This window comes from Condylostylus longicornis, unplaced genomic scaffold, assembly GCF_029603195.1.
Source record: "Condylostylus longicornis isolate FDR11 unplaced genomic scaffold, ASM2960319v2 ptg000055l, whole genome shotgun sequence".
Lineage (NCBI taxonomy): Eukaryota > Metazoa > Arthropoda > Insecta > Diptera > Dolichopodidae > Condylostylus > Condylostylus longicornis.
The window spans coordinates 286,324-309,259 of NW_026578024.1; the positions used below are offsets into that span (position 1 = coordinate 286,324).

The following is a 22,936-nucleotide window of genomic DNA, read 5'->3' on the forward strand; positions in this document are numbered from 1 at the left end:
AGGTAATTAAGTCGTACGAAGTAATTTTTGTTTAAAACAAACAAAAACGAATTTTTTCTTTCACTAATTAAAAACATAATAAATTGACTAATCATGAATTAAAGTTAACACTATTGCAAAAATATAAATTGCTTTAGCTACTAAAATATGGTAGGAATGCATATGTATATGATTTACATAATGATAAACCTTTAAAGAGAAAAGGTCGAAGAAATAATAAATGTATCTTCAAAACGGTTCCGATTTAACGCTATGTTCCGAACAAAAGTTTGACTCATTTTTGACCCTCTACCCGGTGGTATATGACTCCTACCTTGTCGGTGAATCAACCTGTATATTGATGCACAGTATATTAAGAATAAACGTTACAGTCAGCGTTTACATATCAATCAAAGATCAACAATCACGATTGGATAGATGAAGATTAACTATCTAAACATCAAGAATCAATCATTTTCATCAAATTTTTGATTCACAAAAAAATAGTTCTATTTTAGCTAATCAATCTTAGTCAATCTTTCTATATGTACTTCAAAATTAAAAACTTAATCAATCACAATCATGATTATAATTCTTTGTACTTTAAGTTTAAAAAATTCATCAATGTCATTCATGAATGTCAATGTTTGATTGACATGTAAAATCTATAAAATCTAGAATCTAGACTGGCGCTACAAAACAATTTTCTGCCTAAAATTGATGACAGATGAGTTCCCATTTTTAGATTTTCCTAAAGTGCTTTAATGCCAAATTAAAATTAAATTAGATATGAGTGGATTGTGTTCACAAGGGAAACAACTAAGAAGGAATTGGCTCTGAAAAATCTTAGTACTTGCAGAGACTAAAAAAAAATATTTTGAAAAAATTTAAATAAACTAAAATATTTAATTAGAAAGTGGAAAATAAAAGTGAACAGTTTACTTGCAGAAAATAATAAATAATTGTGAACACAGTTGTTTTCCAATTTTGGACGGAAAATATTTTCGTGCTTTCCGTCTATAACTTTCGTTACAAAAAATCAAGGCCTGGACCACAAACATTTTTATTCATATTAGAATTATATTAAGTATTTCATATTAGAAGTATGCATTGTGAGAGACATTTTCTACATAACAAGCAAAGTTATTAATATCAAATGAACATTTTCTCAAATATTCTCAAAAAAAATTTTCAGAAACCAGCTTAATACACAAAAAAAAAATGCATAATTTTTTTCCGCTTGTAGTGTAGCATTTATTGAAATCTTAAAAAAGTGAACTGAGCCTGAAGGGTTTTTTTAAATCAATTTTTTAATGTTTTTATAACACAAAACTTTAAGAATTTAAGCACTATAAAATAGAAAAAAATTTAATTTTAACTTTTTCTAATACAAAGTTAGAAAAAAATTGATCTTGTTGATATTTATGATGTTAAAAAGAACCCTCTATAGATCCCATAAGAATACGTGTAAACTCGTCTGCTGTGAACTGTCATTCTCTCTTAGCGCCCAGGCCTGTATTTCTGTCAACCGTGGTTAGCCGTGGTCTGTATAAGTTTTTTTCTGAACGCTTAGAAAAACAATGACACGTTTTATAAAAGACCAAAATTAAGTTACTATTGTCAGAAATAAAACGATTTTGTGTATATCTGGTATTATCAATCAGTCATTAAAATTTTTTTCTTGCAGCTTCTTAAAAATTTAATAAAGAATTTAAGTGTTATTTTTTGTAAGTAAAATTTTGAATAATTAAAAATTTGCTTAATTTAAAGCATAATATTAGTTTGCAATTTAATAAGTGTATTTTAATGTCAAGTTTAGAAATTCTTTTTTATATAAAACTCTTAAACGTATACATATGTATGTATATCTACCTAAATTCATGCAGGTATACGTGTTTGTAAAAGCATTTAAATGTGTATATGAATGCATATGCATTTATGTATCTACAGAATCAAAAAATTAATAGAAAAATTATTAAATGTAAAACATGAGTTAATATACAATTTTCAATACTCATTGTACAAGACGTATTTAAATCACAAAAAGTAAAGGTTTAACATTTACATATTAAAATAAATCACTGAATGGTAATTTTATAAAAAGAAACAAATTTTGGTTTGTATGCTATCTATTTGCAAGACAAAGGTTATATTAACATGTACATATGTAAGTACTTTTTTTGGTTAAGCATACCAATCTGATGTAATTTTATATATTGATTTATTTACAAATAATTGTCTTTTTTCATAAAAAATATTGTTAAAATCGTAATTTCCTTTGTTCTGCCTTAATTTTTTAAGAGCTTTCGTATTTTTATTCCGCTTAGTGCTTAAGTTGGATTTTTCAATTTTATTTAATTTGTCTCGTTTTGGGATGAAATCTGGAAATTCTATATCATTTACGTTAAATTGATCAGATGAATTAACATGTTTTAAAGCTTTAAGTATAAAATATACTTTGGTCTCAATAATACTAATTTTCAACTCCAGGTTCTTCATTTTAATATAATCTATTTATATACATATGTATAATATGTGCACATGTCCATGCATATTAATATTATTGTAACATGAAATAAATTACCTGTAAGCAAAGCAACTTGAAATTTTTTGGTTTTGTTCTGACAGAAGGGTCCTCTTTCGCTTTGAACTTCAATTCGTGTAAATTTAATATTTTCATTATTCAAATCATTTAAACATTGTTTAATTTTATGAAAATCTGCTTTCTTGAAATATCTAAAGAGCTCCAGCAATTGAAATTCCTCCTCATTTTTAATTTTATGTTTTATTACATCTTGCTCATGTTTTTTGTTACAACCAGAAACAAGTTCTGATAAATCAAAGGCTATCTTTCCCTTGTCCATTTTCACTAAAATTTATTTCTGAATTTTGGAATTTGTTATTTTTTTTTGTTAAATTTTACTAAATGCTTTCTTTTTATATTGAAATCTTTTTCAATAGTGGAATAAATTTGGTTTACATTATGAACTAAGATATCTATGTTATGTTCCATATATTTAAATAAATGATGTGTTATATTCCTATTGACATTTTTAAATTACAATGAAAAGATGTCATTTAATGTAAATTAAAATATATTCCAATTCTTAAATGCAAAAGTAATGTAACGACTATGGTTTTTCAGAGCCTGTAGTTCTTTCTCAACTTTTTTAAATATTGTACGAATATTGAATTTTAGAATAATGTTGTTATTCTAAAAATCTGTAAGGTTACTATAATTGGATGTTGTTATTTTAAAACTTTGTAAAGGTTTTCTCACGGCTGACGAATTCCTACGGAAACTATAGATAGAGAGAGATAAATTGTTACTTATTTTTACAATTATTTTTAGTTACTTATATTTTGTTAAGTTTATTCTTTTGTTATCTTATTTTAAGTTAATTATACATCTGAAATCTGTAAGGGAGATTTCCCAGTAGATTGAAATAAATAAATAAATAAATAGTTGTTACCAGAAGTTTCTGACGAACTTTTCGTTGAATTTAGACGTATTCTTATGGGATCTGTAAAGAACCCTTTTTAACATCATAAATCTCCCATAAGATCAACTTATGAAAATTATAATAAGATTAGAAAAAGTTAAAATTCAATCTTTTTCTACTTTACTAGTGCTTACATTCTTAAAGTTTGTGTTATTAAAACATTAAAAAATTGATTTAAAAAAAACTTTTAACTTCCAGGTTCCGTTAATTTTTTTAAGATTTCAATAAATGCTATACTACAGGAAAAAAAAATATTGCAATTATTTTTTTCGAAGTATTTAGTTGATTTTAGTGTATTTTTTCAAATTTGAGAAAATGTACATTTAATATTAACTAGTTTACTAATTTTGTACGATATACCTCGCAAAATGCATACTTCTGATATAATCACATATACATATATCTAAATATTTTTTATGTGTATACTATATTAATTAAACTTATATGCTTCATAATTCATAAAAATTATTATGTGAATTATTTTTATATTAAAAGTCCACATAATTCTTTTTTTTTTTATTTATTTATTTATTTATTATACTTTATTCTCTGAATTATTACAATAATTTTACTTAAACTAAGAGAATAAGAAAACGGCATTATTATTTAAAGAAAAATAATGTAAATGCCTAATTGTGTTGTTAAAAATTATTATTTAAATCAACATTTGCATAATAATACAAATACTCTATAGAAAAAATATTAAATTATTACAATTATTAATTTCAATCTGCAAAAATACTAGTTAACAGTACAATATAATTATACACTTATACATACTTAATTTATAATTTACCAAAAATATAGATTTTAAATTAAGATATAAAATTAATAAGTACCCAATAAAAAAAAAATAAAAATATTAAATTAGACTACTTAACAATTTATCTACTTCACTATGCTCAAAACATAAAAGCCATTCTTTTATACTTTTGACAAACTTATTTAAATTTCAAATAGCACGTATTGGTTGTGGAAGTTTGTTAAACAAGCGGACGGAAGTTATATCAAAAAAGTTTCGGTAATTTGTTGTTCTAAAAACTGGAACATTAACTAAGAATCTCTGATTAATGTGCAAACCAAAGCGATTTGAAGCCCTACTGTTTAAGTAACCTCCTCTTATATAAAAAAACCTTTAAGACCCTATAATAATAAAGTTGTCTAACAGGAAGAATTTTCAAACTTCTAAATAAATCCATACTATGAAATAAACGATGTCTATTGCAAATTTTTGTAATTACACATTTTTGTAAGATTAGAAGGGGATAAATTTTATTCTTACAAGTACCACCCCAACAACTTATGCCATATTGTAACTTAGAATGAAAAATGCCATAATAAAACATCAAGAGGGTTTTCTGCGAACAAATTTTGTTTAAGCGATAAAAATAACGCAATGTAGAGCGCAAATAAGACTTAATGGCATTTGTGTGCGCTGACTAATTCAACATACTATCAATAAACACACCTAAGTATTTGAATTGATTGACTTCTTCTACTATAAAGCAAGAGGAGTTACAGCAGCCAGAATGTACAATGTTAACATTATGGTTATTATCACTATCCATAGAAACACTTTTGCAACCAGAAGAATGAAAAACAAGATTAATATCAGAAAGTTCCTTTTGCATAAGATTAAAAAACATTAGTTTTGTTTTATCACTAACAATTAGCTTATGTCGGAAGAACCAATATCTTAATAAGCTAAGATCCTTATTGATTGCACATGTTAGATTGAGCGGACTGTTGCACGAATAGGAAATTGCAAGATCATCAGCAAAAGCTGTTAAATTACCTTGAAATTCCAAATCAAAAAGTGAATTTATATATATAAGAAATAATATTGGTCCCAAAACAGATCCTTGGGGAACTCCCAAACTAACATATTGAACACTACTGATTTTGTTACCAATTTTGATTCTTTGAGTCCTGCACTTTAAGTAAGATTTAAACCAATCCAATATAAAACCACGAAAACCTAGCGCAAATAATTTATTCAAAAGAATTTTATGATTCACCATGTCAAAAGCTTTAGTAACATCAACAAATAGACCTGCACAATTTAGTTTTTTGTCCAGACCCGAATTTATTTGCGAACAAATTTTAGGTATGTATGTTATATTAGTTTTATAAGGAAATACTTTTACATTGGTAGTAAGGCTAATTCACTAATTTACCTAAACTACCGCATCAGAAAATTAAAAACTTATACAAGTTTCTTTATAATATTTTAACTTTTTTATATAAGAGATAATTTGAAACGACGCATTTTTTATAATGATTATAAAGTTTTAAATGCACTATCATAATTATAAAACCTAAAATCAAATAATTGCAAACTTAAATTAAAATCTAATAAAGTTTTTATTAACATTGTTTATCCACTGCATTATCATTTTTTACTCTTAATTCTAATATGAAAAGTTGACTAAAATGTAAAAAAATTTACATTTTAGTCAACTTTTCATATAGAAAACTCAAAATGAAAATATGCAAAAATCGTAATTTTTCTAAAAAAACAACAAAAAAAAATTATACTTAAGAAATGTCATTTCGCTAAAAATACATACGCAATTTTACAAATAAATTCACAAACAAAGCAGGGTCCAGGCTTGATTTTTACCGACAATATAAATAGGTAAGTTATGTGATGGCAACAAATTTTGCATATCGAGTTTTCGGTGGAATGCACTTCTCCATAGTAGGGAAGTGTAAGTAAACCACTTTTAGCAAACTGTCGGTCTGTGTGCGCACGCGTGTATCTCAAGTTTGGCTGAACCGATTTTGATGAAATTATATATGTAAATTTATTTCGACCATGGCACGGATTAATAAACTTTTGGGGTATATCAGGCCTCGGGAACTGCTCTTTTTAGCGGGCCTGTTTTACATTTTTGACCATTTTGAAGAAAATATTCAACCGATTTACTTGAAATTTCATATATAAGCTTCGCTCGACCATCCACGAAAAATCCTAACTTTTGAAGAAATCAGGCGTCAGCAACTGGACGTTTACTACGGGCCAAATATACATTTTTGCGTTTATAAAGAGAAATATTAAACAGATTTCATTGAAATTTGATATTTAAATTCGAGGTGGTAAAATAATGAATCCATAAAGTTTTTGGAATGATCAGAGCTCGAAAACTGATCTGCGGGCCGATTATTTTTCACCATACCTACGGAACGAATTGATGGAATTTCTTGAAATTTGATATCTGAGTTCTGGTTTTTACCAAAAATAACTGGCGAAAAAATAATTTCAGGGAATTCGAGTAGCAGAAAGCGAAACTCTACTAAGAGCCAAATTTACATTTTTCTAGGTATATTAACTTTAAGCTTACTAATTTCCTAAAAATTGGGAAGAAGTATTTAGCAGACATTTTTATAATATTCTTTAACATTTTTACTTAACTATACAATACACGTTGCGGTCGGTTATGTGCTGATCACATCAGATTTTTTGTAATATCAAGGTTGTAATGTAAGTAGAAATTTTTAAATTAAAATAAATTGAAATAAAAATTCGATTTTGACAAACTCGTAAAACTTTCATTTGATGATTCCGAACAAACTCCTTAACATAGTTTTATTTTTCATTGTCTTTGAAAGCAGTGTAAATTTTGATAAATCGGCGACATAACGAGTAAATTATGTGTGTTCATTAAAATTTTTCCTGTTAATAACATGTAATGAAACTGTAATTAAAATAAAGTTGCTCATTCTAATTAGTTTTAAGAATCAAATACTATATTGATTTTTCAAAAAAAATATAAAAAATAATGAGAAGTGAACAAATCGCATAACTTTCTTTTGATGGAAATTATTGAGTTTATTGTAAAGTAATTAATAAAACTAAAAGCTTGTTTTTCCTCAATTTATTTTCTGTTGAAATTATTTTTCACATAGTTTGAAAAAATCGATTGAATATTTCTTTATTTTTGTTTTCCTATATTATAAGAGAAATGGCAAATTAAAGGGATTTAATTGCTCCTTTTAACGTTCTTTTAACTACAATCTTAAAAATATATTTTTGCATAATTAAAGTTTAAAATTTTATTTTCGCGCATTTATTGGTTAAATTATATTAGTTACATTATGTATATGTTTGTACATAAATTTAACCAATAACAAGAAACTATTATTTCTATTCTATGATTTTTTTCAAACTTGAAATATTTTTGTTGCATATATGTATAAACAAAGCCTTAATAATGTTTTAGAAATTTAGACATGCTATGAATTTCGAACGTATTTTTTTATACCCTTCACGAAAGTGAATGATATTCACTTTGGTATGGAGTTTGTAACCACTTTAAGGTGTCGTCTTTGGTATGGACATATATATATATTTTTGCTCAGCGTAAAATTGTGCGTTGATTTAGCCATGTCCTTCCGTCCGATCGTACGATAACTCAAAAACGAATAAAGCAATCGGCACCAAACTTTCACAAGTTGTTTCTTTTGTGCAAACGAAAATTTTGTGCTGCTATTGTAATTTGTCCAAATCGGACAACGGGTTCGGATAACTGCCATACAATTCAAATTGGTTTTTTTAAATATTTCAAAAACTAATAAAGATATTAATATCAAATTTTGCAAAGATGTGTCCTATGTTCTCCATATATTCTGAAAATTTTAATGGAACGCTTGCACTGATTCGGGTAGCTGCTATACAACTTCGAAAGTAAATTTTATATATTAGGGAAAATAATAAAGATAGATTCATGAAACTTGGCAGTCGTGTGTCCAATTATAGGTGACATATACTCCTGAAGTTTCGGTGAAATGACTTGACAGGTTCGGGTTGCTGCCATACATCTCCAAAAGCTTATTTTAAATGTTTGGATAAATAATAATGTTAGATTTAAAAACTTGGCAGTCGTGTGTCCAATTATAGGTCACATATATCCCTGAAGTTTTGGTGGAATGGCTTGACGGGTTGGGGTTTTGCCATGCAACTCCTAATTTTAAATATTCGGAAAAATAATAAAGCTAGATTCACGAAAATTGGCAGTCATGTGTCCAATTGTACATCACATATACTTCTGAAGTTTTGTTGGAACGACTTGACAGATTCCTCAAAGTGTTTTTTTTAATATTTCAAAAACCAATAAAGATATTAATATCAAAATTTGCAAAGATGTGTCCAATTACACTTTACATATGTTTTGAAAATTTTAATATGCTGCACTGGTTCGGGTAGCTGGCATACAACTCCAAAAGCTAATTTTAAATATTTGGAAAAACAATAAAGTTAGGTTCATGAAACTTGGCAGTTGTGTGTTTAATTATAGGTCAGACATATCCATGCAGTTTCTATAGAATGGTTTGTCAGGTTCGAATACTTGGTATATAACAATAAGAGCTTATTCTAGATATTAAAAAAACAAATTTTAAACTCAGATTGTACATTGCAAAGAAGGTCTCCTTCTCTCCGCCGGCGTGAGTACGTAGTTCCCCAGTACCTCCCTTCCCACGCGGGCGAGGGCCCCGCATTCCCTTAGAGGATGCGCCGAGAACTCCTGGGCCTGTTCGCAAAACTTGCATATATCTTAACTTCCCAGGCCAAGCCTTTTAAGGTAAGCCGTAAGGCGACAATTCTCCGTCAAGACCCCGTGGAGAATTCTCATCTGATTCCTGCCGAGTCCCATTATTTTCCTATAGCGCCCCTGGTCATAATTTCCCAGAAGCTCCTTAGCCTGTCGAAGCTCTGGAAACACCTCCAGCGCTCCGAACGCCGTTTCTCCATTTCCTTCTACGTCCACATGTCCAGACACCCAGCACAGTGTGACCCGGTTGCACTTACCCAATTTGTTGAGCTTCTCAAGACAGCCCCATACTACCTCAGAGGATACTGAAAAAGAGTTCAAAGCTCTGATAGCAGCCTGACTATCCGACATGATTAATATTTCATGACCGCGGTATCGTCTCTCAAGGTTGGACTGCACACACATTTCAATGGCGTGCACCTCCGTCTGAAAAACGCTGGTAAAACTCAGATTGCTAAGGTGATTATTTAAAATACCCAATATTTTCAATGTAAAGATTTTTAAGCAATGCTTAGAGTTTATTTAATTTGCCTTATGAAAATTTAAAATTTATTTTGATTTTTTTATCGTAATTTAATTCAGTACCCTTTTAAAAGGCAATGAGGAAGGTCTGTATCGCTTGATTTTCTATAAATTTTAGGAAATATATTTTTAAAAAAATTTGGAGGTCTTTTCATAAACACAGTATATCGCGATATATAGCAAGAACTGCGCTATATTTGTGTTCATAAACAAATGTTGTTAATCAAGTTTGTTCATAAATATTGCTAATCTATCACAAAAATATTTAAATTACCATGAGTAGTGCAGTTAAGTCAGTTGTACCTTTTTTTACTAATTTTTGCAGTTTGATTTTACATTGTTAATTATTGTACTTAAAAGTAACATTTTTTTGTTTCAGTTTTCTTTTTCTTAATTTTTATTTCTCCTAAAACAGAATTTTTCACTATATTTAATTTTTCACTATACTCTAAAAAGGAAAATAAAGTTGCTCTCTCTATCTGGTATCCTTATGCTTACCAGGGCAGTGCCTGAACATATAAAAATTATAAATGTTTTAAAAAACTTTTTTCTTGATGCACACGTATTCGTATGTACATATGCATACGAACATAATTTTTTTAGTAAATTAAAAATTTTAACTTGTACATAAAATATTTGGAGATATTGCAATTATTTAAAAATTATTATTTCTTTTCAGGAGAAGAACAATTTTAAACTTATAAAGGGTGAAACTTTATTAACCGCTTAGTATGGGTTCGTTGTTTAGAAGTGAAGAAATGACCTTATGTCAACTCTTCTTGCAAAGCGAAGCAGCCTATGCTTGTGTTTCAGAATTAGGAGAATTGGGTCTTGTTCAGTTTCGCGATGTAATGATTTATATTTTATATTTTAAAGATATTACAAATTTAAAAATATGTATGTTTTCAGCTAAATCCTGATGTTAATGCATTTCAACGGAAATTTGTTAACGAAGTTCGTCGTTGTGATGAAATGGAAAGAAAGTTACGTTATCTTGAAAAAGAAATAAAAAAAGATGGTATTCCAATGCTTGATACTGGTGAAAGCCCGGAGGCACCACAACCACGTGAAATGATAGATTTAGAAGTAATAAACTTAATTTATTTTGAATTTCATAACATACATTTTTTTTATGTTTTAGGCAACTTTTGAAAAGTTAGAAAATGAACTACGTGAAGTCAATCAAAACGCCGAAGCTTTAAAACGAAATTTTTTAGAATTAACTGAGTTAAAGCATATTTTACGTAAGACGCAAGTGTTTTTTGATGAGGTATGATTCTTTTTTTACTACATATATTTCAATCTTATATATACAATTTTGTCGATAAGTATTTAAAATTAATTTAAAATTTTACTTTTCTTTTATTAATTGCCTTTAATTGTTTGATGAAGACTAAAAAACTTACTTATAAAAAACTACTTTATAAAAAAGGTTTTAACGCGATGCATTCATTATTTTATTTACAAACTAAATAGGATTTAAAAATATCTTATAGAAACGATATAGGAATCGAGTTTTGAGAAGTATTAAATATAGAATTGCATGACAAATATGTAGTTTATTGTTATAATAATTCAAAAAATGGAAAAAAAGGGCAAAGGGAAGTTAAATAACATAAGTTATTAGCAAACTTGTATCCTTTTAATTTGGTAATTTGATTTCGTATATGTAATTAAAATTTTCTTGTATCTATTGAATATAATAAAATGGAAATGCTAATACATTTGGTTTAAAATTATTTTATGATGGAAACATTTTTATACAAATACATATATAGAATTTCTAAGAAAATTAGCAGTTCTTCAAATATATTTTAAGGAGAAAGGTAAAGAAAAAACAACACTATTGTTAAATACTCGTAAATTCAATTACCTAACTTATAAAAAATTTTTTAAAAACTTTATATAGTCTTCACGCCTTTCAAGAATATAAGAATTCCAGTTCTTAGCTTTATTCCAATTTGTTATTTATTTGTTTTACTGAAATTAAGATGTAAAGTAAGTGCAAAATTATAGTTCTTGTAGCAGTGTTATGGTATTATCGGAAAGTAATCAAAAACGTGCATCAACGCAGCATCGATACAAGCAAAAGTCGCTAATGCTATCGCGATGTGATGCGTTTACCTTGCTGTTGCAATATTATTTTGACATTTTTGGACACTTTCAATGTTTTTTGGAGCCTATTTTGAAAAGGTTTTCTGTAAAAGTATTAAAATTATTAACAACTGAAAATCTATTTAAAAAAAATTTTAAATTTCAATTAAGTTTTGGAGATTTTAATATAATAGAACATTTAAAAATATTAATACCGTGCATAATTAACTTTATTTATTATTGAGTTAAAATATTAAATTATTTACTTCTCAGCTTCCATTTAAAAAACTTTGCATCAATACAAAATAACAAATTGATGCACAACTGATTAAATATGGTGCGCATACGATGCGTATTTCTGATATTTTTGGACACCAAACCTTAAAGCATTACCGTATTGATGCATTTTCGTACATGATTTTTACATGATTACACATCGATGCTGCATCGATTACTTCCCGATTGTACCCCTACTTTCGTTTATGACATTGACATTTAATGTCATATATCTTGATTCATGCAATATATTTTAATAAATCTGATCTCCTTATAAAAGTAATATCTCCACATACACGGACATTTTTTTAATTCTCAAAATGTATACACGTATTAAAACTCGATCACATAATCGCATACTTTCTCTTGGCGATATCTGTTTCACAACATTCATAATATTCAATATTATTGAATTAAGGGCGATTCATTTTAGCTTATAAATAATTTAAATGTTTGGTGCACTTCGTGTACTTACCTGCAAATAATAAAGTAAATTAATAATTCTTTGGTAATAAAATTAAGTACAAAATTTGGATAATAAATAAAAAATTGCTAATAAGTATAAATTTTCTTATTATTTTACTGTTGGAATATTTTAAAACTGAGCTATCAACGTAAATTAACGTTTTTTTTTCTTGATACGAGTAATGTTTATTTAAAGAGCGTTTTTTTTACTACCTACGATAGGATTAGGTGTATTCAAAACTTTGCTAGGTCTTATGTTAAAATCATTACATTTACGGGTTATACATACATACATTGATTTTCGAAATTACATGAATTTGTGTATATTCTTTCAATAGTACCTTATAAATAGCATTTTTTTATTCAATCGTTTTATATTTTAACGAAATCTAAACTGCCTATTTGATAAATATTTTTTTTTGATTAATCGGCACCTTAATATTTTATTTTATTAATTTAATCTTTTTTATTAATTTTAAAATTTCACATTAATATATTAATATAAAAATTATCAAATCCATCTGATTCATAAAACACATTTACTTTAATACTCTGCAATATGAATATTATTTATGTTGTAGGAAATCGCAATATCACTTTGAAATGGTGGAAAGCATACATACATAAAAACATTTTAATCAAATTCAATCATTTTGCAATAACTCTACTCATATATTTAAGAAAAAATGTTTAATGAAAGTTTGCTTTTAAACTAACATTTTTTTAGTAGTTATATCATGTCTTGACAACACAAATGAAATTAACATTCTCTATATTTGTAATTTAATAATAAATAATAATGTGTACTTGGAAAAGATAATTTTTTGATGTAACTGTTTATTTTGTAAAGTGGAAAAACTAAATGCTTATATTTAAAAATAAAAAATAAGAATTTTTTAATTATGTAAAACTTAAAAGTCACAAAATTAAGCGTAATTTTCACTTTTTCTGATATAATTATACTTACATATTATTAAAAAAACTTAATTTGCATAAATAAAAAGTGTGGTCGTTATTTTCCATCAATCACGATTTTTCTTATATATTTTAGTTTAGATTTAGAGAAAAAATTTCCTTTTTTAATATGAAGTGTCATAAATTTTCTTATATTTTTAATATTTTGTTTTGTTTTTTAGTTTAAATCTTGCATTTCGAACAAAATATCATGAAAATAAAGGACCTTTTTAATTTTCTATGTTTTTGTACTATCTTTTTATTTTTTTCCTTAGGTGTAGATGCAAAATTTTTTAATTTTACGTGTATATTTAATTTTTTGTGTAAAATATAACCGCTTAAAAAAGTTTACGATTTTATATAAAACTAAATATAGTAAAGCATACCAGTATTTTTAAGTAATACAAAACAGCATATTATGAGGAACACAAAGATGTTCATGTTGAAACTTGCGAAAATACATATATATTTTGTTTTTTCTTATGATAAATTATAATGTTTTAAAACAAATTTTACTTGATTAAAACGTGATCATATGTATATTCTGCATTGTTTTAGGATTTTGTGTAACCAAAAACAATATAGTTGTCAATTATTTAATTCATCAAATAACATATCGTTTGTAAATGAAATTATATATGTGCATTTTTAAAACTAAAATGTTAATCTTAACATAGGCATAATGATTGATTTCGAAGCGTTCTATAACTATTTGATCAAAGCTATTTGACTATTTGATTGAAACTATTTTAAGATCAAATTATTTTTGAAAAAGAAATTTAATCACTTGTTTACGATTATATAATGTCACATTTTTTATCTTAATTTTATATATCTTAAAATAAAATCAAATAAAAGTAACAACTATTTGTTGATCAAACGTATAACACATTTTTTCGTTTTTAATTTTATTAAGAAAGACTTGAATAGCTTTGAAAATTACTTAACATTTATTTAATGTGAATGTACAATTTTTACAAAAATTTTATTTATAATAATATATATATAAAGTTATATGTTATTTATGAAAGTTTTTAAATTGAGACATGTTGCATTTTCTTTCTAAAGTTTTTAAGTTGAGACATGTTGCATGTTTTTTAGTTTGAAAAGTTACTTTTTTTTTTCTTTTTTTTTTACTTTTATACAAATAACATATTTATTTGGCTAATATTTCATAAATTACTGCATATTTTAACTAATTCTCGTATAAAGTTCTTTATTTTTGCAATATTGTTGTTGTTAAAGGTGCTAGGATGTGCATTAAAAATGAATTTTGGAATTTAAAATATGTTTGAACAATATTATTTTCTTTTTGTATGCATGTTTCAATTATTTTAAAATAATTTTATATTTATTTTGCTTTTTATAAAAGTAATTAATTTAATTGCAAGTTATACCCTTAAATACAAAAATATGGCAAATTTGTTTCTAAGATTTTAATAAAATATATGAAGTATTGTTAAATCATGCTAAAGCATGTACATATTTCCGATAATGGTAACATGAAAAATTTCGAAGATTTAAAAAAATGATACTTAAATTAACAGAAAGAAATATTTTTTTTTATTTAAGGGTTGAATTAAATCTCATGTTTTATTAACAAAAAGTAGAATCCTGTAACATATTTGTTTTTATTTTTATTTGTTAGTTGAATTCTGTGCACTTTTTATTATTTCTTTCGTATTCAGATTATATTTTGTTTTTCTTTTTTAATTAATTAAATATAATTTTTTTTTTTGTTTTTCGTACGTACATTACTTTTTCTTAAAATCAACATAAATATCAATTACACATGAATGAAATATCAAACATCCTGAAAAACTTACAATATTATATATAAAAACAATCGCTCCTAAAAAAACAATTTTAATTTTGTTAAATTTTGGTTTTCGAAAACTTTTGTGTTGCATACGTTGGTTCGGTTTTTTTCGTTCCTTTTTTTGTTTTTTTCGTTACGTCGTTTTATTTCGATTGTGTTGCCAGACAGCCCCACTTACCTTTAATACACGCTATCAACAGATGGCGGAAAATCAGAATGATGACGAGCAGGTCCAACTTTTAGGCGAAGAGGGAGTACGTGCTCAACAAGGACAAAATCTTAAACTTGGGTAAATATTTACTTACAATTTCATAAAAAAAATATTTTTGAATTTAAAAAAGACATATCTACAACGCAAAAATATAGGAAATTATTCTGATCGCTTTTGTTTTGTACAAAATGTAGTTATATACATCTATGTATTTTGAAGTCTGTTTGTCCTATGTTTTAATATTTGTGTTTTATTGACATTTTTTAGTGAAAGTTTTTCTTTGTGTTTTTTTCTTTTATTTTGCGCTTTTTTATTTTGATTAATTTTCATTCTACTTGCTTTAATAGTGACAACTGTTACTAAATGTCTGACCACATACTGTTGTAGGGATACATAAAAATACTCTTATTTTATTTAAAGGGTAACAATTCATAATTTTGTGTTTTAAAGAGAATCTATCAAAAAAAAATTATTTTTTGTCAAACCTATGGCGTGTTAAATGACACCTTTCCCTTTTTAATTTAAATATAGAGCGTTTTTATTTTTTCTAGGGTTTATATAATGAAAACTATCGAAGAAAAAAATAAACGTAAATTGATACTCTAGAACGTAATACTCGGGAGAGGCAAGAGTTACTCGAACGCATAGTTCCGAAGCTATAAACATTTATTTATGTGGAGGAAAAATCTGGTATCTTTTATTTTGAACAGGCTGCAGCTCGATTAAGAGTAGATATGCACCCCTCCCCCTACCTATACAATTTTTTGTTGGAAATTAAAGAAATTAAAAAATCATTTCTGAAATTACTAACTACCTTATGCAAAAAAACGGGTAATTTATGTACATGAACACATATGTATGTTTAAAGTCCGATAGAAATGACACATTATATTTTTTATTATGTTGAAAATTATTTTATTGGTTTGAAAAAAGATTTACCTTTAGAATATAGGAACACATATATTATGTATTTTTTAACAAAATTTTGTAAAAACTAAATCATGTTAGCTTTTTTTACAACTCATTGTGTCTGAAAAAAATAAAGTACATCCCACATTTATTTAGTGATAAAATAAAAAAAATTGATGTAAATATACATAGCTGTCTATGTACTTTTTTTCATAAAGTGATGCTTTTGCTTACCTTTTTTAAAATTTCGTAAAATCGGCCAGAATCTGCTTTGTCTGCAACATAAATACGTACTTTGATTGATTATAATATTAAAAAAGCATACAAAAGGAATTTATTATATTAATTACATGATTTTTTTAAAAATGCACATATTTTTTGTGTCATGTATTTATGGTTATTTGATGCATGCAGTTTGATTTTTTGGGTCTATGGAATTGACTTTATAAGAAAATTATTAAAAGTTAAATTTATTAAATATTTGTGTATGTATAATTATATAATTAATTTGTTTTAATGAACTTTTGTTTTTATGTTTGTTAATTACTTCTATTAAAGTATTATATTTGATTAAAATAATTGGAAAATATTTAATTTTTTTATCAGTTTGAATTAAAATATGAATGCTGTGCGAATACGAGTGGGAGTCTCTGTATGTAATAACTATTAAATAAAATAATACTAAAAATTTATTATTGTTGTGTTAGGTTGCTTTTTATATATATATGTACATATTAGTTTAATTGAAGTAATAAGGTTATAATGTCAAAACTATACCACTTCTTCATTCATAATTTACTATTTTCAGAAAAATTCAGATAAATAATTATTAAACTTGTTAATCGCCTATTGATAATACATATATTATATTTGAAATTTGTGTGTTCTAATGACCTACGCAAATTTTAAATAAAAATTGCGCAAGGTAAACACGAAATTTTATCATTTAAAGTCTTGTAATAATTGAGTTGATCAGAAAAAATATATATTTTCTTGCGAAGGTTTATTTACAATCACGTTCGTTCATACTTGATTAATACAGCAAACAGAATATATATTTTTTATCACAAATTTAATCATTTATTGAAAACATGCAAGACTCAAACGTCTTGTAAAATAAAACACATGCTACATATGTATGTTTTAATATGAAGCTCCTATTTATATATTCGTTTGTTGTTTTGGTTTCAAATTCTTCAAAATACAGTGAAAAAATCAAATTCATTGCAATTCAATTTTATTAATTTATTTTTAAATTGATATTCGCTTGTAAAACGAAATTTCACCTTAGAAACACGATTTTGAGAACAAGTAATAATTGTTTATTTCTAATCCTTATTAATCATACTCTAATCAAAACATTACCTTAATTATATTAATATTACTATCAATAAATACTAACTTTATATTTATCTTTTCCATGGTTTTCGATTTGTTTTATTTTTTGTTAATTTTTCAAATAAATCATTCTCATTTAAACATTGCGGAATAGTTTTATTTTTAAAAAAAAAAAAATAAATAAATTAGAGCCTTCTTTTCAAAATCATCATTAGCTTAGTTGTTTATTTTTTTTGTAATACTTCATTGTTGAAAATATGTGTACTATTATAATATAGTTTAAAGAATATTTTAAATTTTATAAGCTAAACGTCTATACGAGTACATATGTATATGTATTTGTATACAGAACAACATTGCAAAAGAAATTTGCACAGGTTTTTATTTATAATTTTCATGAGGCTTAAATATTTTAAAATATTTTGTCTTGTAAATACTTTAAAAGAGCCATTAAATTGGTTATTTTTTTCGACATAATCAAATATTTTTTTTAAATCATATGAAAGGTAAAAATTCAAGAACTTGTATATTTTTAAATTTTTTTTCATCGTTTTCATTTCATGTATAAATTTAAGAAATAGGAAGTTTTCATAAAAATATTCTCCCCCATATTCAATATTTTGAATATAAATATATTTCGTGTGTTTTAGTTCCAAAAACACAGACAATGCCGTAACATATGCTCATATATATATTTTTTAAAAAAATATTCAATTAAGAGTAAATAAAAATAAAACACTTCGTAACTTTTATGATATCGAAAATACAAGAAAAAAATCTATTTTACAACTTTTATACAATTGTAGCAAGAGGTTGGTCTTAATACCACAACCGAATCAATGACAAGAGCTTTAATAACTGATGAAGCACGAACAGGACATTCTATGGGTCCCGTTCAATTGGGGTAGGTATTTTATATTGAAAACGAATTTTATTTTGTAGTGATAAAAAATTTAAAATTTAGTCTAAAAAACAACTAACAATTTCTATGGAAAACATAAATGAGGAAAATAAATACGTGTAAATTTTTTACTTAAATGAAAATTAATGGAAATATAAAATTGGAATATCAATATTTGTTTAAAAATTTGAAATCTTAGATGTAGAACGGAGCTCATAAATTTAATGTAATTTAGTGAACCATTATAATGTAACCCTTTATATAATGAAATTAAAAATGAAACACACTTTTAATTTTGATTATTCTCATATTTTTTTCTGGTAAAGAAGTAAAGTAAATTTTTCGAATTTGAAATTTTGTTTTTCGATTGTTACTGAAAATCTTTCATTAAATAATTTTAATATTGATTTTCTTAATTCAGTAATGTAAAATTTAAATTAAAATGTATTAAACTTATTTCGTCACGGTATCTACTTCAAATTTTAGACAACTTTTTTTTTTATTTTAAAATACTAAAAATACAAAAATATTTTTAATATTACCCAAAAGCCGTAAATGTAAAAATGAAAATTACAAAAAGATTAACTTATGTTTTTTTATAATTAACATATACAACAACTTAATTGTGGGTTCCAAATATAATTAAGCATATTTTAATAATTAAATTTAATTAGAGAAATAATTAAGTTTTCTAATAATAAAAATTTTCATAACATTTAGTTTTCTGGAAAAATCACGTGAACAACTTACAGAAGATTATCTGCCATGGTTGGTAAAGAACGATACTGTATGAATATGTTTGTGTATACATTTATGTGTATTTCTTCATTTTCATAAACTTTAAATCAGAAAAAATATTCATCTAATTTTATTGTTTTTAATGCGAGTTTAATAAATACATGTTTGTTATTTTATAACATAATATTTCACATATTTTATTAAATATTATATTAACCATATTTAATTTTGTTATTTTATTAGTTTTATGTTTAAAAATTTTATAAATTTCTGAGTCCGATTACTTATTTTGAATTATTAATGAAAAATTTTATTATTGCTTGTATAAATGTTTTAATTCTATATTTTTTATTTGTTTTATGTTTTGTTCATGGGAATAATTTGATAAAGTAATTAGTACATTCCTTTATGTATACATCATGTTTAACTATGTTAGTGAATTTGATTACCTATTGTTATGCATCAAATGTTCATCTAATTTGTTTTTGCTTGTAAAAATTTATAAAAGAATTTTGTATTTATTTTGTTTAAAAAATATGTGCATTTTACAATTATTTATTACAACTCAACAACATTTGAAAAGCAATTATTAAATTTTTTTAAAGTGTTTGGATTTTGCTTTAAACGAAAAAGTAAAAACAAACTTGTATGTCACTAGATTTTTAAAACAATACCTTACTCCACCCTTAACTTCACTCTTGTGAAAAGCAATTTTGATTTGAAAACTTGTTTTTTAAAAGATTTGAATAAAGACAAAAAAGTACATTGATAAAAAAAGGAGGGAGTAAAGGTCTTAGTATGAGAATAAAACATTGCCTTTTGTAAGCTACTAACAGAATAATTCTCTACAATAATTTTGTTTATAAATTTTGTGAATAGCCATATTTATTTATATCATAGTATAAAAATTTAAAATTTCATCCGTTTCTAATGTAACAGCTTTGTTGCTGGTGTAATTTTACGTGAAAGATTGCCAGCTTTTGAAAGGATGTTATGGCGGGCCTGTCGGGGAAATGTTTTTCTTCGGCAAGCTATGATTGAGGCGCCGCTTGAGGATCCATCAAATGTACGTTTTTAAACATATATATGTATGTAAATTGAACAATATTGAAATATATTTCAATATATTTTTTAGGGTGACCAAGTTTACAAATCAGTATTCATTATATTTTTTCAAGGAGATCAATTGAAAACACGCGTAAAAAAAATTTGTGAAGGTTTTCGGGCGACATTGTATCCATGTCCTGAAGCGCCAGCCGATCGTCGAGAAATGGCTATGGGGGTTATGACGCGAATCGAGGATTTGAATACAGTTTTAGGGCAAACGCAAGATCATAGGCATCGCGTATTAGTTGCAGCCGCTAAAAATCTCAAAAATTGGTTTATCAAAGTACGCAAGATCAAAGCCATTTATCACACTTTGAATTTATTCAATTTAGATGTGACACAAAAATGTTTAATTGCTGAATGTTGGGTTCCAGTCCTAGATATTGAAACAATTCAACTATCTTTAAGACGTGGAACTGAACGTTCTGGTTCTTCTGTGCCGCCGATTTTAAATAGAATGCAAACTTTTGAAAACCCACCGACATACAACCGGACCAATAAGTTTACAAAAGCATTTCAAGCTTTGATTGATGCATATGGTGTTGCAACTTATCGTGAAATGAATCCAGCTCCATACACTATAATCACGTTCCCATTCTTATTTGCTGTTATGTTTGGTGATTTTGGACATGGTATGATCATGGCATTATTTGGGTTGTGGATGATTCGAAAAGAAAAAGGACTTGCAGCACAAAAAACTGATAATGAAATTTGGAATATATTTTTTGGAGGACGTTATATAATATTTCTTATGGGGGTATTTTCGATGTATACCGGTTTGATATACAATGATATGTTCTCAAAGTCTTTGAATATCTTTGGTACAAATTGGAAAATAAATTATAATGTTTCAACTGTTATGACAAACAAGGATTTGCAACTAAATCCTGACGGAAAAGATTATTTACAATACCCGTATCCTTTTGGAATAGATCCGATCTGGCAAGTCGCTACCGGAAATAAAATTATTTTTATGAATGCTTACAAAATGAAAATTTCTATTATACTAGGAGTCATTCACATGATTTTTGGTGTTGCAATGAGCTACCAAAACCACAAATATTTTAAAAATCATGTTGCTGTCGTTTACGAATTTATTCCTCAAGTGATATTTTTGGTATTGTTATTTTTCTATATGGTTCTATTGATGTTTATTAAATGGAATAGATATGCTGCAAATAATCCTGGTATGAGCCAAGAAATATAACTATGAATTGTATGCATACTCAGTTAATGTAACTCTTGAAACTAATTTTAGCGCCATATTCGGCTTATTGTGCTCCATCGATTTTGATTACATTTATAAATATGGTACTTTTCAAGGGCCAACCAGAACCTCCACAAAATACAGGTTGCTATCAATACATTTATTCTGGTCAAGGTTTCTTTGAACCTTTATTTGTTTTAATTGCTCTTGTTTGTGTTCCATGGATGTTACTTGGAAAGCCTTTGCATATCAAAAAACAAAGAAAAATAGCAAATGTAAGATTTATTTTTTTTTATATTATGTTATTCTTTCAATGAATAAAAAATTCTTACAGATTCAATCTATTCAAGTTGTTGGAAATGGTGATCCAGAGACTGGTTTGAACCCTGATTCCATTGTATCGACGGCAGCTGAAGCAGGAGGCCATGGTGCAGGAAGCCATGATAACGAAGAAATGTCTGAAATATTTATTCATCAAGGAATACACACGATTGAATACGTTTTGGGTTCTATTTCTCACACCGCATCTTATTTGCGTCTATGGGCTCTTTCTCTTGCTCATGCTCGTAAATAATTGCCTTTCCAGTTAAAGAATTTAATTATGGTTTTAACGTTAATATTTAAAATATATTTCAGAATTAGCTGATGTGTTGTGGAGCATGGTACTTTCCATCGGACTTAAACAAGAAGGATGGCTAGGTGGAGTAATGCTTTGGGTAGTTTTTTCAATATGGGCTGTACTTACTGTTAGTATTCTTGTCCTTATGGAAGGTCTTTCTGCCTTCTTGCACACTTTACGACTGCATTGGTAAAGATTCTTTAAAATTATAATCACATTTTTCCTCAAAAACTTTATAAATTGTAGGGTTGAATTCCAAAGTAAATTTTACGCTGGGCAAGGGTATGCTTTCCAACCTTTTTCGTTCGATGTTATGTTAGATACAGGAAGTTCGGAGGTAGCTTCTTCAGAATAAATGAATTACTTCGTCTTGCAAAATACTTTCAATTATTTATGTATAAATGTTTAAAAATGACAAAACTTTGAGAATATGAATTTTGATTTGAGATTAGTAGAATTTTTAAATTTATAAATAAAATTATTAGGTCACATAAAATTTTCTCGTTTTGATTAATCTTAATCTAAGCGAAGAAAATAATGTACTTTGTTAAGAAAATATAATGTAAAAATTCTTCTTTTTGTTACTTACCTCATTCATTTAAAATGTAAACACGTATATAAAATATGTATATTAAAAAATACCGTTGCAAAGCTTAAAAAAAGGAAACAAAGTTTTTGTTAATCACTATAAATAACTCTTATACGAAGTCTTGTAGTTTAAATCACAATTAGATTTAAATCT

General features: G+C 26.2%; 1 protein-coding gene across 8 annotated transcripts; it reads left to right on the forward strand.

Annotated features, from left to right (window-relative positions):
• The first annotated feature begins 1,549 nt into the window (after positions 1 to 1,549).
• Positions 1,550 to 22,808, forward strand: LOC129612102 (V-type proton ATPase 116 kDa subunit a 1). 8 transcript variants are annotated; one of them, XM_055525598.1, is made up of 12 exons: positions 1,550 to 1,706; positions 10,236 to 10,404; positions 10,466 to 10,642; positions 10,698 to 10,826; positions 18,429 to 18,526; positions 19,244 to 19,291; positions 20,201 to 20,327; positions 20,397 to 21,555; positions 21,627 to 21,850; positions 21,910 to 22,141; positions 22,212 to 22,383; positions 22,441 to 22,808. In XM_055525598.1, the coding sequence occupies exons 2-12, from the start codon at positions 10,288 to 10,290 to the stop codon at positions 22,547 to 22,549; spliced, it is 2,592 nt and encodes an 863-aa protein (XP_055381573.1). In that variant the 5' UTR covers positions 1,550 to 1,706; positions 10,236 to 10,287; the 3' UTR covers positions 22,550 to 22,808. The 8 variants fall into 8 exon arrangements, with proteins under 8 accessions (XP_055381573.1, XP_055381575.1, XP_055381578.1 ...); XM_055525599.1 differs by lacking the exon at positions 1,550 to 1,706 and adding an exon at positions 2,012 to 2,146; XM_055525600.1 differs by lacking the exons at positions 18,429 to 18,526; positions 19,244 to 19,291 and adding an exon at positions 15,329 to 15,453.
• The last annotated feature ends 128 nt before the right edge of the window (positions 22,809 to 22,936 follow it).